This window comes from Elaeis guineensis, chromosome 7 (assembly GCF_000442705.2).
Source record: "Elaeis guineensis isolate ETL-2024a chromosome 7, EG11, whole genome shotgun sequence".
Classification (NCBI taxonomy): domain Eukaryota; kingdom Viridiplantae; phylum Streptophyta; class Magnoliopsida; order Arecales; family Arecaceae; genus Elaeis; species Elaeis guineensis.
This window is the reverse complement of record NC_025999.2, coordinates 84,769,330-84,788,373: the sequence shown is the minus strand read 5'-3', so window position 1 is coordinate 84,788,373 and position 19,044 is coordinate 84,769,330. Positions and strand designations below refer to the sequence as shown.

Below are 19,044 nucleotides of genomic sequence, written 5' to 3'. Positions count from 1 at the left end.
AATACAGGTAACAACAATAATGGAATATTGATTAATAAGAACAGTCTGCTATCTTGTTACAATCATAATAGCTGTAGATACCTCCGATTCTCCTGAGGTCCATAAGACACTTCAATGACTACATTTTTTTATTACGTGGTTCAATGCTTTAGTTGGTTTTCGCAAGGGGCACAGTAAGAAGCAATAATATCAGCACATACTATCATAGCACAAACATCAGCTAAATACATGTCAGTGCTCCCTAACAATATTTGAGGCATACAGATATATAAACAACATTTCATCACTCTCTTAAGTTCCCGGTGAGGTATAACTATCATACATACATGGTCTTTTGAGTAGTCTACTTACAAATGATAGTTTCCGTGGAGAACTATGTTGCTGGATTTCCTGAGTTTTTCTTATCGTTGATCACTATTCAGCAAGTTCAAACTGCTAAAACTACCAACTTGTCTTGAGAGAAAATAAATCAGGCTGTCTCATTCGATCAAAAAACAGGCATCTCAGCCTGGATTGTGACAGGAACATGGCTCTGTTCATCCTGTAACAGATAAGAGTTGGTAAACCAAGATTCATATGTTTAAACATCATTGTTAACAGTCAAGTCAAGAATCAAAACTGACCATGATGCGACACTCAAATGATATGGCATCATCAGCAGGTCCTGTAGAAGGGTCTGAAAGCTTGTGGTAAAGTAGATGAGCAACAGATCGATCTATAGGATTTGTTCCAGTTTCAGCATTTGTAACTTCTCCACACCTGGTAAAACACATGTCAAACGAAAAATTGATGGTAGACCGTAGACACGAAGGAAATACTAATGAACAGTTCATTGCTCTCAGTAATAAGTTCTTGTTATATGCAAATCCCAATAATTTGTGGTGATGAACAAGTTATTAAACATTTCACTCAAGCATGCTGTGAAATGACTAGAATACAACAATAAAAATAACAGTCAATGCTTCATCCAAGCTCATTGGTGCATGAAGAATAAATGACCATTAATTCTCATTTAGTGTGTTCCTATACATAGGTTAATTTTTCTTTAAAAAAAATTCCCTCACATGCTTCGTTGAGATATTTGTAGCAATAAGAGTACTGAAAAAGGAGGATGCCAGTGCATGCCAAAGCTAAATATAGGATTTTTAAAAAAAAAAAAAATTAATGAAATTAAAAGGAGTGCATTGAGATTGATGGTGTTATTCAAATTGTGCTAGGATGGGGTTCAGAGCCCTCACATGTGTGGATTTGCTAGAAATCATTTTAGGTTCACAGGTTGACAAACACTTGAGCACACCAAACTGGCACTGCTTGGTATACCCATCCATGGATAGACCATGCAAGCTCCAGCACATGCAAGTGAACTTTGAGGATTGTGCATGTGGAAGCCACCTTGAACTATTCCACATGCAGTCCCAATTGGCAAGGTCCTGGCACATGATACCCTTTAGGCAGTATACACTGCCATGGACTGGGATGGTGGTCCAAAGTCATGATAATGTCAGATACCTACTAGTTTTGGGTTGATGTCCAGCTGTGTGAGATTCAAGATGTAACAAGTGCTAATAACTGTCAGAAATTTATAAATGCAAACTGCAAAAGTTCATAGCATAGAAGCTATGAATTCACAGCTGTCACAAAACCAAGGTTATCCAAGGTGAGCCTAGAAAACCGCCCTAGTAAGAAAACTACTGAATCATCCTTCGTGAAGCTACTCCATTCAAATATCAAACTTTCTACAATATTCATGGCCAGTTTGGACATTTGGGCATCTTATCCAGCCCTAAGTATCTATAAAAGCAAAAGAAATAAGAAATATAAATTAAGAAGAAAGAATCAGAGGATGCAGGGGAGTTGTTAGATCCCTAATCCTGAAATTCTTGATAAGAAACACTGTTTAGAGGTGATTTAGGGCACCCTCTAGGGCTGTCAAATATTGTCAGATATCTAATTTTAGTTTAAGTGGTTGTTTGCTATTATGTGATTTTATTGAAAGAATGATGCCCAATTATGCCATTTCCGTTGATTGCTTTCAGTCATGGCATTTTTATAGTAGGTTAGTATCATCATATTCTGTACGAGCATAGTTTTTTTCCTTTGATAAACTCTGTTATTTTTTTGGGTAGATTCGGTTTTTTCCTGCTTTATATAACTGATTTTGAGTTAGTTCATGGCTGATTCAAGCTCCTTGTCCAGCTGAGCTCATAACAGAGCTTGCAAGCTTTGAGCCTCTTGTCAAGCTAAACCTAAAAATGCTTGACATAAGCTGAGTGAGCTTGACCTCAGCTTGATTTTGATTCAGTTTTCAAGCTTCAGTAAGCCAAGCTCAAGGTGGGGTTTCTCAGCCAAGCTCGAGCCTAGCTAGAGTTGGGCCATTTTTATTTCTAGCCTCTTTCTTAATTATCATTTCTCTGTTACCTCCATCTCTCTTCATATAATTCACATTATTTATGAAATCAGAATCCTTCTTGGCTTTCCTCCATCTCATGCCCAGATGAAAAAAAGCAATGGGATAAATTTTATTAACAGGAATACTTTGTATCGACTATCACCAAACCATATAATTAATATTCAATAAGTTCAGGTCAAACATATTTCAAGACATGATGGTAGGTTCTGGCTTCAAGTCTAGTTTGTTGAGTTGAACCAAATTGTGTCAAGTTGCTTGATGTTCGCTCGAGTTAAATCATATGGATTTTCATATATAAATAGTCAACTTGAATCAATTGGGTCTACCAAGTTAGCTCGAATATGTTCAATGGGTCATTTAATTTCAACTTTTTTTGACCAGGCAACAGGAGTCAAGCCATCAATGCCTACATGCTATTTAGTCTAAACTGAACAATGCGACTAGCTCAGATACGTTTCTTCTTTTGGGAGTTTGCATGGGACTCAATGCATTGTAATTCTATATGCAATTAACCTTTTCTTTTCAAACCTGCGACCAAGACATGCACATTATTGATATAAATCCATGATTCCTCCCCTCCCCTCCTCAAAAGGCAAACTTCTTACAAAAAGAACTTGGTAATAGGTTGGCCTACTTTTAATTCAGCATTTGTCCTTACGAGCCACCTAACCAACCTTTTCCCCACCCTCCTTCCTATATGCCCTATGACTAGGGCTGGCAAAATATGATCCGACCCGCCAACCCGACCCGTATTCGACTCGCTATAAACAGGTTTGGGTTTAGGCTAAACGGGTTCGGATTATAAACAGATCGACCCATTTAACCCGTTTAATAAGTGGGTTGGATATGGGTTTTAGATATTTGATCCGTTTAACCCGTTTAACCCATTTAATATTTAGGTTGGGTTGAGTCAGATAACCCATTTAACCTGTTTAACCTATTTCTGATCCATTTAACCTGACCTGTTTAACCCATTTAAGATCCGTTTAACTTGTTTAAAACCTGTTTAACCTGTTTCTGATCCATTTAACTTGATCCGTTTTAACCTATTTAACCGGTTTAACCTGTTTAACCCATTTAACCTAATTTGACCTATTTAATAAATGGGTTAAACGGATCGGGTCGGGTTACTTGTTTGATAAACAGGTCGGGTTCAGGTTTGAATTTTTGACCCATTTAATAAACAGGTTGGGTTTGGGTTGACCATTTTCTGATCCGACCCATTTATGATCCGATCCGTTTATGACCGACCCGACCCGTTTGCCACCCCTACCTATGACAAAATATGGGTCATCCAAGTTGATGATCCATATAATCGATCACTTTCTATCAAGGTGGCAGTGGACTGGGTCAGGCTAGCTTTGGATCGAGTTGAGATGCAGGTCTTAAAGAAAAATAGCCAATCCAAACCTAATCTGTTTATTAGACTAGTCAAAAACCCAAACCTAAACCCAACACATCTAACAAACAGGTTACTTACTCGATGCACATAACCTATTTAAGAAAACAGGTAAAATCAAATCATCTGTAATTATCCATGAACCTGATTTGACACAGTAAATGGGTCATAAATGGTTGTAAACGGGTTGTGAACAGGTTGTTCTAGCTTAACCTGATTATTAAATGGGTTACATGAGTCGAAACTCCAAAACTGAACCCATCTAATAAGTGGATCAAATCTGGTCAACCTGTTTACAACCCAGACCTGTTCACATCAAACCCAAACTTGCTTATTGTGGGTCGGGTTCATGTCATGTTGTTAGGTGAGGTCATCTATTGCCACCCTTAACTTTCTACACATATGGTAAAATTCAAAGTAGTTTTGATAGTTCCTAGCCATAGATCAGGACAAATCTTTCATTGTGCTATTAAAACTTGTTTATCCAATGATCTGTCAATGCCTAAGTAATGAGTCATTTCGAAGTCTTTCTGCAGGCAATTTTAGATCATGTTAAATAACGTAGGTATCTATTTGACATAACCAAGTCTTTCATGTCCAACCATATATTCTAATTTATGGACATAACCAAGTTAGTTGTGCCCTAATAACATTGAAGCCATTCCATGTTTGTGCTTGTATGATAGCTCCTCACCACCCAACACCTTAAATATCTGGCAACGAATTCTAGATACCAACATTCTTTTGCTAATGGTTGGACACAGCTACCACAATGTCTATATATTGGCAAGAGACTGGAACATTTTATTGCTAAGTCAGCTCAATGCCATCATTGTCATCATCGATGAATTCATTGCTACCTAGCTGTTATCATCCCATTCATATGTTGATTTTGGCAATGACAATCTTTTTCTGGCAAGAAATTTTTGGCAATGGATTTGAGTGGTCCATAGATCTTGCTACCTTCATTGTCAACTCAATGCTGATGCCAAACCCATTAATTACTCCATATTAAATCTTTTCTTTTGTCCTCAGTCAAAACAATGCCCCTTCCCTCTTTTTTAGTTTAATTGATCACCTTTATGACTTTGTACGGATTTTAACCTAGCTCAAGGCACCAAAAAGCACATTACTTCAAACACAATTGCCCATTCCACACATCACCATGATATAGGCCTTGTTCCAACAATAATGGAGGTGAATTAGGTCAAAATAATTTTAGTTACAACTATCAAGTAGTAGTGATAGCAACCACGGTAGAGCTTTTGACAGATGGATGTTGATGTTAGAGCCAAGCCCATTGGCTGCAGCAACGATTAGGTTCAAGGATTAGCATGAAGACCAGGGAAGGAGGACTGAAAGCAAGCTTCAAACCACGTCACTAGTGGTGGCAGCCATGGCCTCAGATTAATGTGGGATACAATGGAGTGGGAGGCTAAGGGAAAGAAGGGAAGGTGTTCACTTATTGGGATCTTTAAGGTGGCATGAGCACTAGGGACTTGGGATGGGTCCCCAGTGGGTCTCACTAGGGCTAAGCATGGGTATAAGAAAGACGAGGGAAGGGGTCTGAGGTGGTTCCAAAGTTGAAAGATGGAATGGATCTAGCAGTGGGGCTAGTTTTGGGGTTAACTAGGAAGACAGGATGGCTTACTTTGGGCTCATGTTGCATTAACTATGTAACTTGAGGACATAAAGGGAATAATTTAGTTATATACACCAAAGCAAGCAATTAATCCCTATAAGTTTCAGTGTTGAAACTTAATAACAGGGTTTCCCATGAAGATTTTGAAAGATTGTGCTTTGTCATGTTAGAAAAATGAAATAGGGCAGGTCATAACTGCACATAAACAATAATGGAGTTATAAGCAACATCCTTTTTCTTTTATGCATAAATATATCTACATGTGTTAGCATGTGTTGGCTTGGTATGGTTACATGGAATCGATGAATGGCATGGATCAAAATTTTTCCTCTAAGAATAATAATGGGAACCCACCTTTCTATGGTTTGAACCTAGAGCATCCAGGAGAGGGGCGCCAACCAACAAACCGAAGTCCCATTGGCAATCACCCAATTTATTAGTGGACCAAGTTAAAAAATAGTTTTTTTAAGAAAAGCTTTAAAGTACTATCTTCTTTATCATATTTTGCATAATCATGTTTGTCATTTCATGAAAAGTTCCATTACATCACATAATGCTTCCAAGAGTCTCATCTTATATTGTTGGTTTCTCCTTGGGTGAGCTTTCCTACTAGATAATCCCAGTGTACACATACAATCTTAATGCTACTTATGGTGAAACATTTAAAACATATTAATTAACAATGACCTGATGACTCGTTAATGTACTAAATAATACATAGTCAAATGATGAAATCATCTTCAAACTTATCTTGTAGATTCCTAAAAGAATTTAAGATTAAGGTAATAGTCCATAACATCAATACTTGGAAATTATTAAACCATCATATCACCAACAAGACAGAATAAAATATTATTAAAATTCATAAAAGCTAGAATTATAAATGATTTTAATTTTAAAACCACAACATGATTGGCCATACATTTTTGATGTTTCTGTACTCTGGATTCCTCTTGCATCTCTACTCTCTCTGCCGCAATTGCTTGTATTAGAAAAAATATGTCTTTGTCTAGCAGTCCTTGCCAAACGGTATAAACTGTCCCTTATGCACAGCTTTGTTCTAACATCCATCTGAAAAATAAAACAGCGGAAGTTACTGTCACTTTTCAGATATCATGTGCACATACTTGCACAGGTGGCAAGCTTCTTATAAACAAAAGCAATTCCCAAAACTATAATTGGACCCGTTATAATGCTCAGTCCATGAAAGATCAAACAACTGGTTATTTTAAAATGCACGATTTTAAAAGGTGGGAAATTAAACTTTCAGAAAGCTAAGATTCAAGGTTGAAAGCTATTTTCTAGTAACAGAAAGCAATTACTAAGTTAGACAGATGCAGGCTGCAAGTACTAATATACAACAATAGCATATTACAAGAAATACTTGTGCAAAGTAGGAATCCTCACATTGAATGTTGTGGATGGAAGTGTGGGGTTCAGAGAAGGAAGAAGCTAAGATGGGTAAACTGTGAAATGCTTATTAAGCTATGACTAATATAAATATATATTCAAACAATGCAGTCACCAATGATGGTGAGAAATACCACCAAAATGATAGAAAACAACATCATATGTTACAACATATATACACTCTAACACAAATTGTATTTTAAGGCCCAAGATAAGTAGCTATACCTGATCCATAACATCTTGAAGCTGTTGAAAACTAGTTGCATCTAGTGAGATGCCATCAGAAGAAATATTTGTCATGAAAGAGTCCTCATCCACTATAGAAGAATCCATCCCAATGGCTGAATGTTCGATGCTACTCTCTCCTTGTTCACTGTTGCATCCTATCTCATCCCGAGACTTGTGATGATTTTTCATAACCATATTTTTACTTGTGCACGGTGCATGCTGTTGCCTGTGGTCAACAATCACTGTACCGTGTAACTGCTGTCTATGTTTCTCCATTTTTCCCTCTGATGTCATTGTTGGAGGCAAAGCTGATTCATTAGGCAACCTCTTTATGTGTTGGTAGGAACAAGTTGTAACATGATCTAAGACTCTATGAGAAGAGGAAAGATCAGTAACATTTCTTGATGCATTACTCAATGTTGCTTGTGTGCATGTAACTTGATGTGCAGGAGAACTAAGCTCCAATTCTGAATAAGGATTGAAAGTGCACATGTAACTTGATGAAGCAGATCCCAAGAAATGCTTTTGCTCCAGCATATTTTCAGATGGGTTTGCTTCAGCAACTGAAATAGCAGAAGAGGGATGTTTCTGATCTGCAAGTTGCTGTATTATCTTTTTTTCTGATGAGAATTGGCTTCCAATCTGCATTATGAATAAGATGAAGTTTTAAAAAGTGAAACAATACAAGATTTGTAGTGATTTCCATTTGAAAGGTTTTTTAGGATCACAATTAAAAAACATAAATCTTCTAGGGAAAGAATGTTAAAAAAGCATTATGAAGGACAAGTTAAAATCATTCTCAGTTAAAAAATGTTTGGCAGCTCGGTCAGCATGTCATTAGACAAATTGCTTTCATTACTAAGTTGCAGAAAGGATAAAGAAAAAGGCCAAAGCAAATTCTTTTTAAGATGCTAGTTCTCAACATATAAGATTCATAAGATATAATCAGTTCTTATTGTAAATTTGTAATAAGATGAAAAAAATAAAAGATTAAACCAAATAAAATGGGTTCAAGCACAAAACAAGATTCCCTGGAATGCTCTTGCAATCTCTTTTAATTCCAAAACTCAGAAAGGTAGAATGTATAAACCAAAACCAGGAAAGTTGAACAAAAGCTTGGAGCAGAAGAGACACATGTTGCTTTAAGAAGTCCTCCCATGAAGATGTCTAACAGCTAGCCCAACGATGACATGGGAGACTAAGTTCATCAGGTTACATGTATTTTAACCACAGTGTGGTAATTCAACTAACTATGCTCAGTGAGAGCATGAAAGATTAGTTCATCTCTGGTGAATGATGATATCACAGGTAAGAGCACTCATAAGATGAATATGTTGAAGCCCGTCAAGGAAAAGCCACTGCCAATTGGTTGACAGAGTAGTCAGCAGTGTTCAAGTGAAAAAGTTAACACAGCTCCATATGCTGCTTGAGAAACAAAAGAGAAGAACCATATTTGGGACAGAAACCCAAAGATTAGCATCCTGAATCAGGACCACCGAACTTCAAATTCAAAATGCTTGAAAAGTAATTGTAGCTCAGGAGTATAGTTGGACATCTAACATATAGTCTTACATGGAAATATTTGTACTTGCAAAATCTTGATATAGCTGTTGCGGCTGCTGAAGCAGCTATTGGGCTAGCTATTGTTTCATCAATCCATCGTAACAGAAAATCAACTCGTATCAATCAATCGAAACCCAATGTGCAAGACACCATTCATATTTCATACTGTGGAGCAAGTCTAGGAGTCCTTCCCACAGACTGAATAATCTATCTAAAAAAGGGTCAAGATGGGAGACTATAGTAGCCCTCATTGAGACTGCATATGAAAAGCTACACACTAGGCGTGCCTGTACATAACAAACTTGATTTATACACTTAATGTACGCCTGATATTAAAAGAATTAGACTATAAATAAAAGAGAATGTGATATGCATCTAAACCTGCGATATACGTTTGTTATACCGAATTACATTTGGCTCCCTAGAGTTGCAGAGTGTAAGGAAAATGTGAAGATGATATATCAAATTGGGCACATTAAAGTGACAAATACATATTTAATAAGAGATATAATTAATCTAAGACACTAACATCTGTCTGTGATGCTTCTTGTATGAATCTAAATTCAGCAGATGATCACCATAAGGCTTACATGATCATACTTAAGGTTCTAGGTGTAACAATAAGTTTGGTATCTTTCATACAGAATTTATTGAGTTCAAGAGAAAGCTATAGTTAACAGAGAACTAAAGAAATCTTAGTAAAAACTATACACCAAGAAATAAGTGTAGCTCTCCCAAGCCTTCTGTGTCAAATTTCATCATAACAATTAACATTACATTTCCACAAGAATGATCACAATACATAACAATTAACTCCATAAACAGAGGATGATGATGTGGGAGGTAATGACTACATTTGATGATAGGATGATTTACAGCATGCTTAATAAGAGATAACTAATCTGAGATTGTAATATCATCTGTCTGTCATGTCTTTGTTTGCATTTGAATTCAGTAGAAGATTTCCATCAGGCATACCTGATCTATAGTTAAGGTTACCAGGTGTTTAATAAGTTTGGGGTCTTGCATGCCGAATATATTGAGGAGTTCCAAAGAAAACCATTTTTATCCGAGAACAAATGAAGCTAGCGGAGCTATCCAAAGTCTTTTATGCCAAATTTCATTGCGAAGTGTTCAGACTGCAAATCAGCCCAATCACTTTCCATGAGAATGATGAAATCAAGAAATAAGCCAACAACATGGGATGAATGATGGTTTTGATGAGATAATGACCAGAACGGATGGTAGTACGGAGGTGAGGAATATGTGAAAGTCTTCGAGACAGTTTGTCTTAGCTTATGAAACTCAGATTAAGTTTATAAGCATGAGTAGTAGAATCAGTTTAGAAGTAGCCAATCAGTAATTCTATTTAACGACTTCTTCCTGCAGATGGCAACAGAACAATGAATTTGACATCTGGTAGGCCAATGGTTGGTTATGCTTGAGAAGGAGATGAGCATGATCATACCAATCCCACTTTACTACAAGACTAATCTCCATAGCCAATGAGGATGTGATGAGCTCTCAATCTGTCAATGAGGGGTCAACAGCCTGGTATTCAATGTGAAGAGCCATTCACAACATACAAGTTTGTGGCAGCGTGTATCCTAATGACCTATGCATTCATTATATTTTGTGTTTCCATCTCTTCATTGTATTAAACCACATGTACCCTTTATTGTCTGACCATATGTTGTTGTTAAAACAGAATTCAAAAAGATAATCATTTGGAAGAGCAACTTCTTAATAAATTGGTAATGAGCTCAGGGATGTTCTCTGAAAACTTACAGCAGCTATCATATCAAGGTCCTCCGATCCACTAAAGCCACTTCCACTGCAAGTCTGGTTAAGAGCTGATAACTTCATCTTGGCCCTCTTATCATAAAACTGGAACATAGACATCAAACGGTTGTCAGAAAAATATATTAAAAACTGAAATTATTTGACCCTACCCGCCATAAACATTCAAGAGCAATGTGAAAGAGATAAATTTCCTACATACTTCTTTAAATGCAAATTTGTCTTTATTTCCAGCACCAGCATCCAGCCAATCACCATTAAGTTGATAGCCAACAGTAGATGAACCATCATTAACAGCAGATGGTGAATCGAGTTTAGGCAAAAAGTTGATATTTGCAGACTGATGTTCCAATGCATTATTCACCACACTCAACTCTGAACATGAGGATTGTACGCCTGAATCAAAAGTAACTTCTGACCCATAAATGGAATGTGACAAAGAGGGAAACCATGAGAGCTCGTTTGCGTTGTCTGTACACCCTTGCCCAAATGTGGAATCACAGTTTCTCCAAAAATCAAAACATATATATATGAATGAAAATAAAATTCATGGTGGAAATTTTAAAAACAATATATAAAATGAGATGTCAGACAAAATCACATTTCATAAAACTACCTGAACATTTCGTCAATATCCTCAAAATTGCCAATATCAGGCCAGTCACAATATGCAAGATCATTTTCCCTATCCTCATGTCCATTTTCCAAAAGGTAAGAATCTTTAACCGCTGGAGAAGCATTATCAAATGAGAAACAGCAGTTATTGCTTCTATCTGTTGAACCAGTAGTCCCGAGAATAGAGTTTCCTGTGCAAAATATATCGCTATCTGGGTTTATGTTGCAGTTCTTTATACCACAATCAGAGACTTCAGCATCCTGGGACACTCTCATAATGGCATTAGGAATGCACTCAGGATCAGGGTTCCCAAGATTCATAGGAGGAAACAGATATGGTTTTTCTTTCTTCCAGACAGGTCTGGTCAATCCTCTGCTATCTGTGCTCTTTCCAACATTCCTTCCTACATGTTGTGACTTCTGGTAGGCATTGCTGATAGCGACTGATTCATTCACCTCATCACTACTTCGATAAGGCATGATAAGAACATCATTTTCAGCAAATTCATCCCACAAATTATCTACCAGCTGAAACAGAATCAAAGAAATGAGCAGCTTGTTAGCTTTAACTATTTTAATTAACAGATATTTCAAGATAGGTGGACAAGCAAAAATGACTGCAAAGGTTTTAAGATAACATCCTTATATATTATCAGTAGATTGATTTAACAAAATTGAGCCTAAGTTGATAAATGTTTTTCAGTTTGGTGTCAAAGGAAGCTGAGGTTGGGGTCATCAATAGCAGAAAATTGAGCACTTATTTATCATACTTTAACAAATAGATAGGGTATAATCCAGCCAAGCTTGATCAGGCCAGAATATGATCAAGCTTGGGTTGAAATTAATTTTATGCCTGAAGGTCATTATTTGATTGAGCCTAATTTCTAACCAAAGCCAAAGACATGACTAATTCAATTTGCTTGATAACATTAAATGAAGCCAAAACTAGCCAAGCTTATGTCAAGCTTGGTTCATACTTGAATTGAAGCTAGGTTCAAGATTGATTTAAAGCTTGATTCAAAATTGAATTAAAGTTTAACCTGTTTTAGACAAATTAAATGATCCACTAATTCTAGCCTTAATCCCAAGCACTCCATGCATCACCTGTTGGATGTATTCCAATAGTTGCTTATACACTTACATGTATATTACATATAATATGCCCAATATCTCGTCAAGCTAAGAATGATTGAGCTGGACTTTTCTTAAGCTCCTTCTGAGGCTTGGATTGAAATTAATTTTGGGACCATGAGCCAAGTAAAGATCGGCTCAATTAACTTCAAACCGAGCCTCATTGTGCTGAACTAAAGCCAACCTATGGTTCAAAAACTCACCAAGGCAACTCCAAACTTGACTCAATCAACTCAACTCCATAGTTTTTCGAGTTGACTCAGCTTTCAGATCAGTTTGGCACGCATGATTTGACAAGGAATTCAAAAAATCAGTTAAACTTGTTTGATTTGACTGAGTCTTAGATTTAAATACATCCATAGTTCAATCATGTTGATTTAAAAAGTACACACTTCATCTAAGATTATATAAGAGTAATGTATACTATGTGGGGTCATAATATCATTATAATATATGGCTAAATTATATATTTAGGATTTTAAATTCTTAACATATATGAAATTAGTGCTATCAATATATGGATATTTATAAGATAATTCTACATGTAGATGTATATCTATATATGTAAGTATCATAGTCATGCTTTAGAATTAGTAGTTTATAGAACCATACTATATTATTTTCATTTATAATTATTAGAGTCTTGACGTGTAAGGCACAGTCAATAATTGATCGAGTCTTTGAGTTGCTCAACTCAGCACAAGTTTTTTGGTTTTCAAACCATAAGCCAACCAAGTCTTGTTGCTTAGATCAATTGACAGTAAAAGAGAAAAGCATGACAACATGCTATATTTTGTTACTATGGTTTTTGACGAAAAAACCATGTGTTCTAGGCAAAGCAGCATAGAATATAGAAGTTGTGTACTGTTAACTTCATACTAGATACCAAAAGCCTTAGCTATTAGGGTAGGGATCAACAGTATATATCAGGCCTTAAGACCTCATCTCATGTGTAGCCTGGACAATGCACGTGAAGGCACAAGCAAGTCAAGAATGACTCAAGATCGTAAGAAGTAAAGATGAGTCAACCCGGAATGAGTCAAGCAAAGAAAAGGTTCAAGAAAAGAAGTGAGTAAAATTGGCCTAAATGGGAATTGAACCCATGACCTTTGGCTCCTATACCATGTTAGCTGACCACTAGTTAAGCTTTTGGGCCTAGTGGTAAGTTAACATGTACCAATAGTTTCAGCATTTAATAACCACCTACATCACAACATATTGGGCAACATACTACCACATAAGACAATACGTAATGCTGCAAGTGACTTTTGTGGCTTGGCTTGCTTTGAGTCATTTATTCTTTGACCATATCATTCAACAGAAGATAGATTGCTCCCTTAAATTTTCTCTTATATCTAACATATGCAATTATATGATCTTTTATAGTTTTTATCTTAGACAATGAGTTTATGTTGATCATTTGATTTAATATGATGTTAATTTTTGGTAGCTTTTGTCTTGGACTTCTTAGCATAGTGTATACTTTAAAGTTTCAACTTTTAAGGCATTTTTTTAAGCAAGCAGCATGCATTTGGCTTAGAGAATTATATTAACTATATATGTCAAAAATCAAATCAAAGTTTGGCATGTTAGTTTTGCATGTTTTAGCATTGCTATGTATCTTCATCATGCATTAGTGCATGGTGAGTGTTGACACAATACAATACAGTTCTTGCACCACTTCCAGCTCCTATCTGAGGAATGATGTCATAATTTTTGAGCAAGAAACATCAGAAATTGCTTCATGTAAAAGAGTGCCTTATAGTTTTTGGATCAAGCATATCCGATCTTCTGTAAAACATGGTTTTATTTAGATGTTTGTTTCAAATGCATAACTGCTCAGTCTAATAAGATTATCTTTCCAGGCAAAATGATATGTTAAACATCCAACTAGTGTAATGTTTCCATTCACAAGGACTGAAGATTTCTTCATAGTTTGCTACTTTGCTCCATAATTTTTAATTTAAACTTTTAGCAATAAGACCGGCTTTATGATGATCAGTAGTAACAAGAATGGAGGAGAAACATCTTTAGCCCTTTAGCTCATTGATATAGCCAACAAAAGACACTTTTTTCAAGCCAATTTATTAACTTTTATCAAGTTGCTTTATCAAAGAGCAGAACAAGCAATTGTAAAGACACCTAACATCTTGTATGGTAATCTATCAATGGACTAGTCCATAATTTCTGTTTTTATGGTAGGATGCCTAAGTTCAAAAATACAGAAGCATGCCATGATAAGTTAGCAATGTTAATTATAAGACCACAAACTGGACTAAGACTACAAACTGGAGGCGTCTCCACATGATCACTGCATTTTTTTAATCTACTTTAAGTGGATAAAAACTGTTTTTTGATACTGTAGTAAAGCAAAATAAACAGAAAATGATTTGACCAATTAACAGAAAACTTTCAGTTGAGACAAGATTTTAACAAAAAATTCCTTGCATATCCTAACAAAAGTTTCACATTTGAGAATTCTTCATTGAAACAAACCATGGCGAGAATAAGAAGTGAACTAAAACTAATAATAAATAGAAAGAATTGATATAAATCTTCAAAAAATTCAGTAATTAAAGACCAAACTAAAGAAGGAATGGGATCTTCGTACCCATGCATACCCATAATTAAGGGTGCTAATAACCAGGCCTAAGCTAGAATAGCAACATGCTAGACCCAGACCTTGATCATGAGAGCTCACGCCCATGACAAAGCACATTAACTAAGCACAAGAACCATTCGAACAAATCTCAGGTTTGATACATGTTGTTCATCTATTAGTTATTAAATGTAAATTCACTTGAATTTTATTGCTAAAGTTGTTTCCAAATGTTTATCGAACACTGGCTTTTTGTCAATTCCAGAAAGACAGGATGTCTCAGATTTGTAACAGTAAGTTAACACTACCATACTCCTATGGCCCATCAAGCCTAATAGTCAGGCACCAAACTGTTTATCAATGAGTTGCCCTTTGCAGTGAAGGCGCGATCTAAGCTCTTATCCCATAGCTCGAGCTGTCTAAAGTAGGTTGGGCCTCTCAAACTAGCAGCTCTCAGAAAGCAGTGTTAACTCAGTAGCTCATGCCCAGTCTAAAGTAAGTTTGACCCATCAAATAGTAGGAACACTATCACAAAGCATGCTGTTAGATGGACAGATGGATGTAAGCATGCATGCACAGGCACATAAAAATATGTTCATCCACAATCCATTGTCCTATTGTTTGGCCAACGTATCAGGTTGTCCAACATCATAGTGAGACAAATATTTTAAAAAGCAGACTCCTGAGCCAACTGGGCAGCCAACTACTAGGCTTCATCAGTCCATAACCACTATCATTACGGCACAATCACCTAGGCTCGCCTATTTGTTGGCCAGCCACATGCGGGTTAGTAGCCCACCTAGGCATACAAGGCACAAGCATGTCAGATTTAATCTACATGTTGGAGTGGAGGATTTTAGGTCGGGTAAGTTGGGATATGAGATGCAGCACATGCATTGATCAGAATGGCCACATTTTTTCTCAGTGCCTGAACACTTTACCAAAGTCACAGTTTGTAAGTTGCATGTATTCATTATTTTCTGAAGTTGCTTGTTCCATGAACCGACTTGAGCTGAACACTAATTTTTTTCTGCTATTTTTATAAAATTCTGTTTCATTGCTTGTTAACATGACATGTGATACCAAGATATGTTATTAGCTAAGCTTTAAAAAAAAAAAAAAAAAAAAAAAAAGAAAAGAAAAGAAAAAAAAAATCTTATTATACCCTGTTCATTCAATTTATTTTGATCTGTTTCTAATTTTCTAGTCATTTTAATATTTTTTTCTTAATTTCCACCCAAATGCTCATTATTTGGCTAAGTGCTATGTGGTCCACTGCCTTTTAAATATTCACGCTTGGAGAAAAATATTAATGCGGATGTCCATCATAGCATGATAAGGGCAAATTTAGCTCAGTAGGCAAGTTGTATAAAAACATCTTGACTGCAAGAAGCATTGGTAGCTCCATAAGTGAGATAGGCAAAAATAAGGTTTATATATCATGGTTGAAAACCTAAGAAGCAAACTGCGGAGGCTTCTGACACTGTATGTCAAATCAAGAACTCAACCTCCTAACGATAGAGACAAGCAACTTGGATGTTATGCGACCAGCTTAAGCATACGAAAAGGTAGCATTAGCTACAGTAGATTAAACAAGTTCGAAGATCATCAAATCTTAAAGAGTAAATGCATCATAAGGTGTTTTGCTAATGGCTAGTTGATCAAAATAGGTCACACAAGACCATGACTGATGCCATATTGATGGAAGATCCTTTCATGCAAGCAAAGGACTTAAGTGCGCAAAAGACTCAGCCCAAAGTGTCTGGATCAAGATCAGATGTTATGGACAGCTCCGATAGCTCAATCCAGATCATGGAAGGGTGTTTTAGGCCCTCACCCTGCTATGAGAAGTTGGCATAAAGAGTATCCCAGCCCTATGATGCATGAATGGCCAAAACTTGAACATCCAAAGAAACCCTCTTGCTCCCTAAGGCAGCAAATCAGAAATTATAAGAAAATACTTGTTTCCTTTTAAATTTTTTTGTATCTTCAAATCTTCTATTCAATAGGATTTATATGTATACATGTTACTTTAGATATTGGGTTGATGTTGAATAGTTCTGTGTCTCTCTATGAAGGAATCAAATTTTGTAATGCAGTCTTGTTTTGAGAAAGGTTCGCCTTCTCGATACCGGAGCCCATACCGGTGACATCTTGGTACAATGTCAGTATGTCCAGTACAGTTGTTGGTTTGGCATACCGACACTCAATACACCCACCATACTGCATATTGGTTCAGTATTGATAGGGTATGGTACACCCAATATGTATGGGTGCTAAATGGTACAGCGTACCATAGTTTTGAGAATCCATATGGAAAATACTTAATGTATTATAAAGTGCCTTATGATTTATGCTACAGATATCATGGAAAAGTTACAGAAATGGTTGGCCATCCAAAAAAGGCAACATACAAGATTCTTTTGCAAGAGAAAATGGAGTTAAAGGCCAGCTCATTCCCTTCTAGTTCTCCCTCCCATCTCTTTTACTTCTTTCGTTTTTTCCTAATCTCTATTAGGGTCCACTTAGAAGTGGAAACTTCAAGCCCACCTGTGATATACAGCAGATTCTTAGATGCGTGTTCACCATCATGGTAAGTGGTGCACTCAAAACTTGTTAGGAAGCCACTTCAAAATCTCAAAGTCCACCATATATCGCATGCAGGCCTGAAGTGGAAACTAAATTTCCACTCCGCAGCAGACCTAAACCACATGCATCTCTGTTATAACTCTCTTGTGTTCTTTTCTTCTGTCTCCATTGAACCACACAACAAACACTTAAATAAAAAAAAAAAAAAAATCTTCTTATACTATTGATATGAAGTAAAAAATGAATTACAGTTTTTTTTGTAATTAGATTACATTAAATTGTTGCTCTGTCATTGTGAAACATTTTCACTTAAATTCTGATTTATTGCACTCCATTCCTTATGTTCTGCACCGAAATAGCATCCGCAATCTGAATTTCTTACAACAAGTGTACTATGCTAACTTCCACTTGCCATAAAATGCAAGAGCTCTTTTTCTAGTAGCATTATCTTTCTTTAAATTTTTAAACAGAAACTTTCTCAACTTTAATATTCAATTCATCAACAAATTCTTTCACTTTTTCTGCAATAGGACAGCTAGGTGTATTTCCAGCATAATGCTTTCCTCCTTAGGTCTTTACTTCCTGTTAGCCACCCCTAAGCAGTCCCCAAAAATAAGACCAGAAGTTCTTAAAGAAAAATATGTTGTCGAACTATGACTGTTTCACTTTTGAGAAAGATTACCAATTGGTGATTTCAATCAATTACTTTGATGCTAAAATCCCTCTAAGACTTATCCAGTACTGAGTTATGATTTTTGGTTTTCATCCAGAAAGAAAGGTGTCAAATCCACAACCTACTCTTTGACCTATTGATATTTGTCCTTCACTCACGAAGATGCAAATTTGCAGAGGAGTTCATATTCGTCCATAAAATCATTCTGCTAATATTTCTTATATATGCTTCCAGTCTTTTTTTAGTGGCAAAAAAGCAGTAAAATTTCTCCCCAATAAGTCCTACATCATTAAGCATTTAAACGCCCATTCATTATAGTTACAAATTTATCACCAAGGACAGATGTACTGTGTCCATCAACAACATTAGATAATATTATTGCAAGAATTACAACCCCCACCACCGGGGAAAAGAGGAAATAAATACTCGATTCTAAGAATTTACAGAAGAAAAGCTACCTTGCAAGGGCTCCAAACTGACATCCTCTTCCTCAATCTATCCTGGCCCGTAACTGTACAATTCCCTTGGATCTGATCTCAAATTCTCAACCACGCAATCCCAGTTGATTTACTCCTGCAATATAAATCTGTAAAACGAAAAATAATAATCGCAGGATCACCAAAACAAACCAAGACCTACCAGAGAACTCCAAAAAACCTTCTTCACTATTAAAAAAAAAAAAAAAAAAAAAGCTCAAAGAATGAGAAAAGTGAAGCTAAAGAGGACAAAATAAAGTGTCAAAGTTATCAGAAAATCAATCATAAAACCACTAAAAAAAAAGGAAAACCCCCAATTAAAACCTAACGCAAGGCTCAGCAAAAGCTTTTTTCACAGAACCAGCTCAAAAAATCCTAAACGAAGCTGAGGAGCCCCGGTTAAACTTAGAAGAAGTAAACAAACATCCAAAAATAAATCCGAAACAAAATTTGTCGAGACTCAGAAGTAGCTTATTCCCCCTTCCCCAAAGACAAAACCAGCTCAAGAA

At 36.2% G+C, this 19,044-nt stretch overlaps 1 protein-coding gene across 1 annotated transcript; it reads right to left on the bottom strand.

The window, feature by feature from the left end:
- Positions 1–174: 174 nt before the first annotated feature.
- LOC105048621 (protein LNK1) lies at positions 175–18,626 on the bottom strand (the record flags this gene model as incomplete). Its single annotated transcript, XM_019851931.2, is given in 9 exon segments — positions 175–541; positions 624–759; positions 6,374–6,522; positions 7,087–7,731; positions 10,441–10,539; positions 10,655–10,958; positions 11,069–11,595; positions 18,518–18,578; positions 18,580–18,626. Coding segments are annotated over 9 exon segments (2,022 nt in total), but the record flags the coding sequence as incomplete, so codon positions are not given.
- Positions 18,627–19,044: the final 418 nt, after the last annotated feature.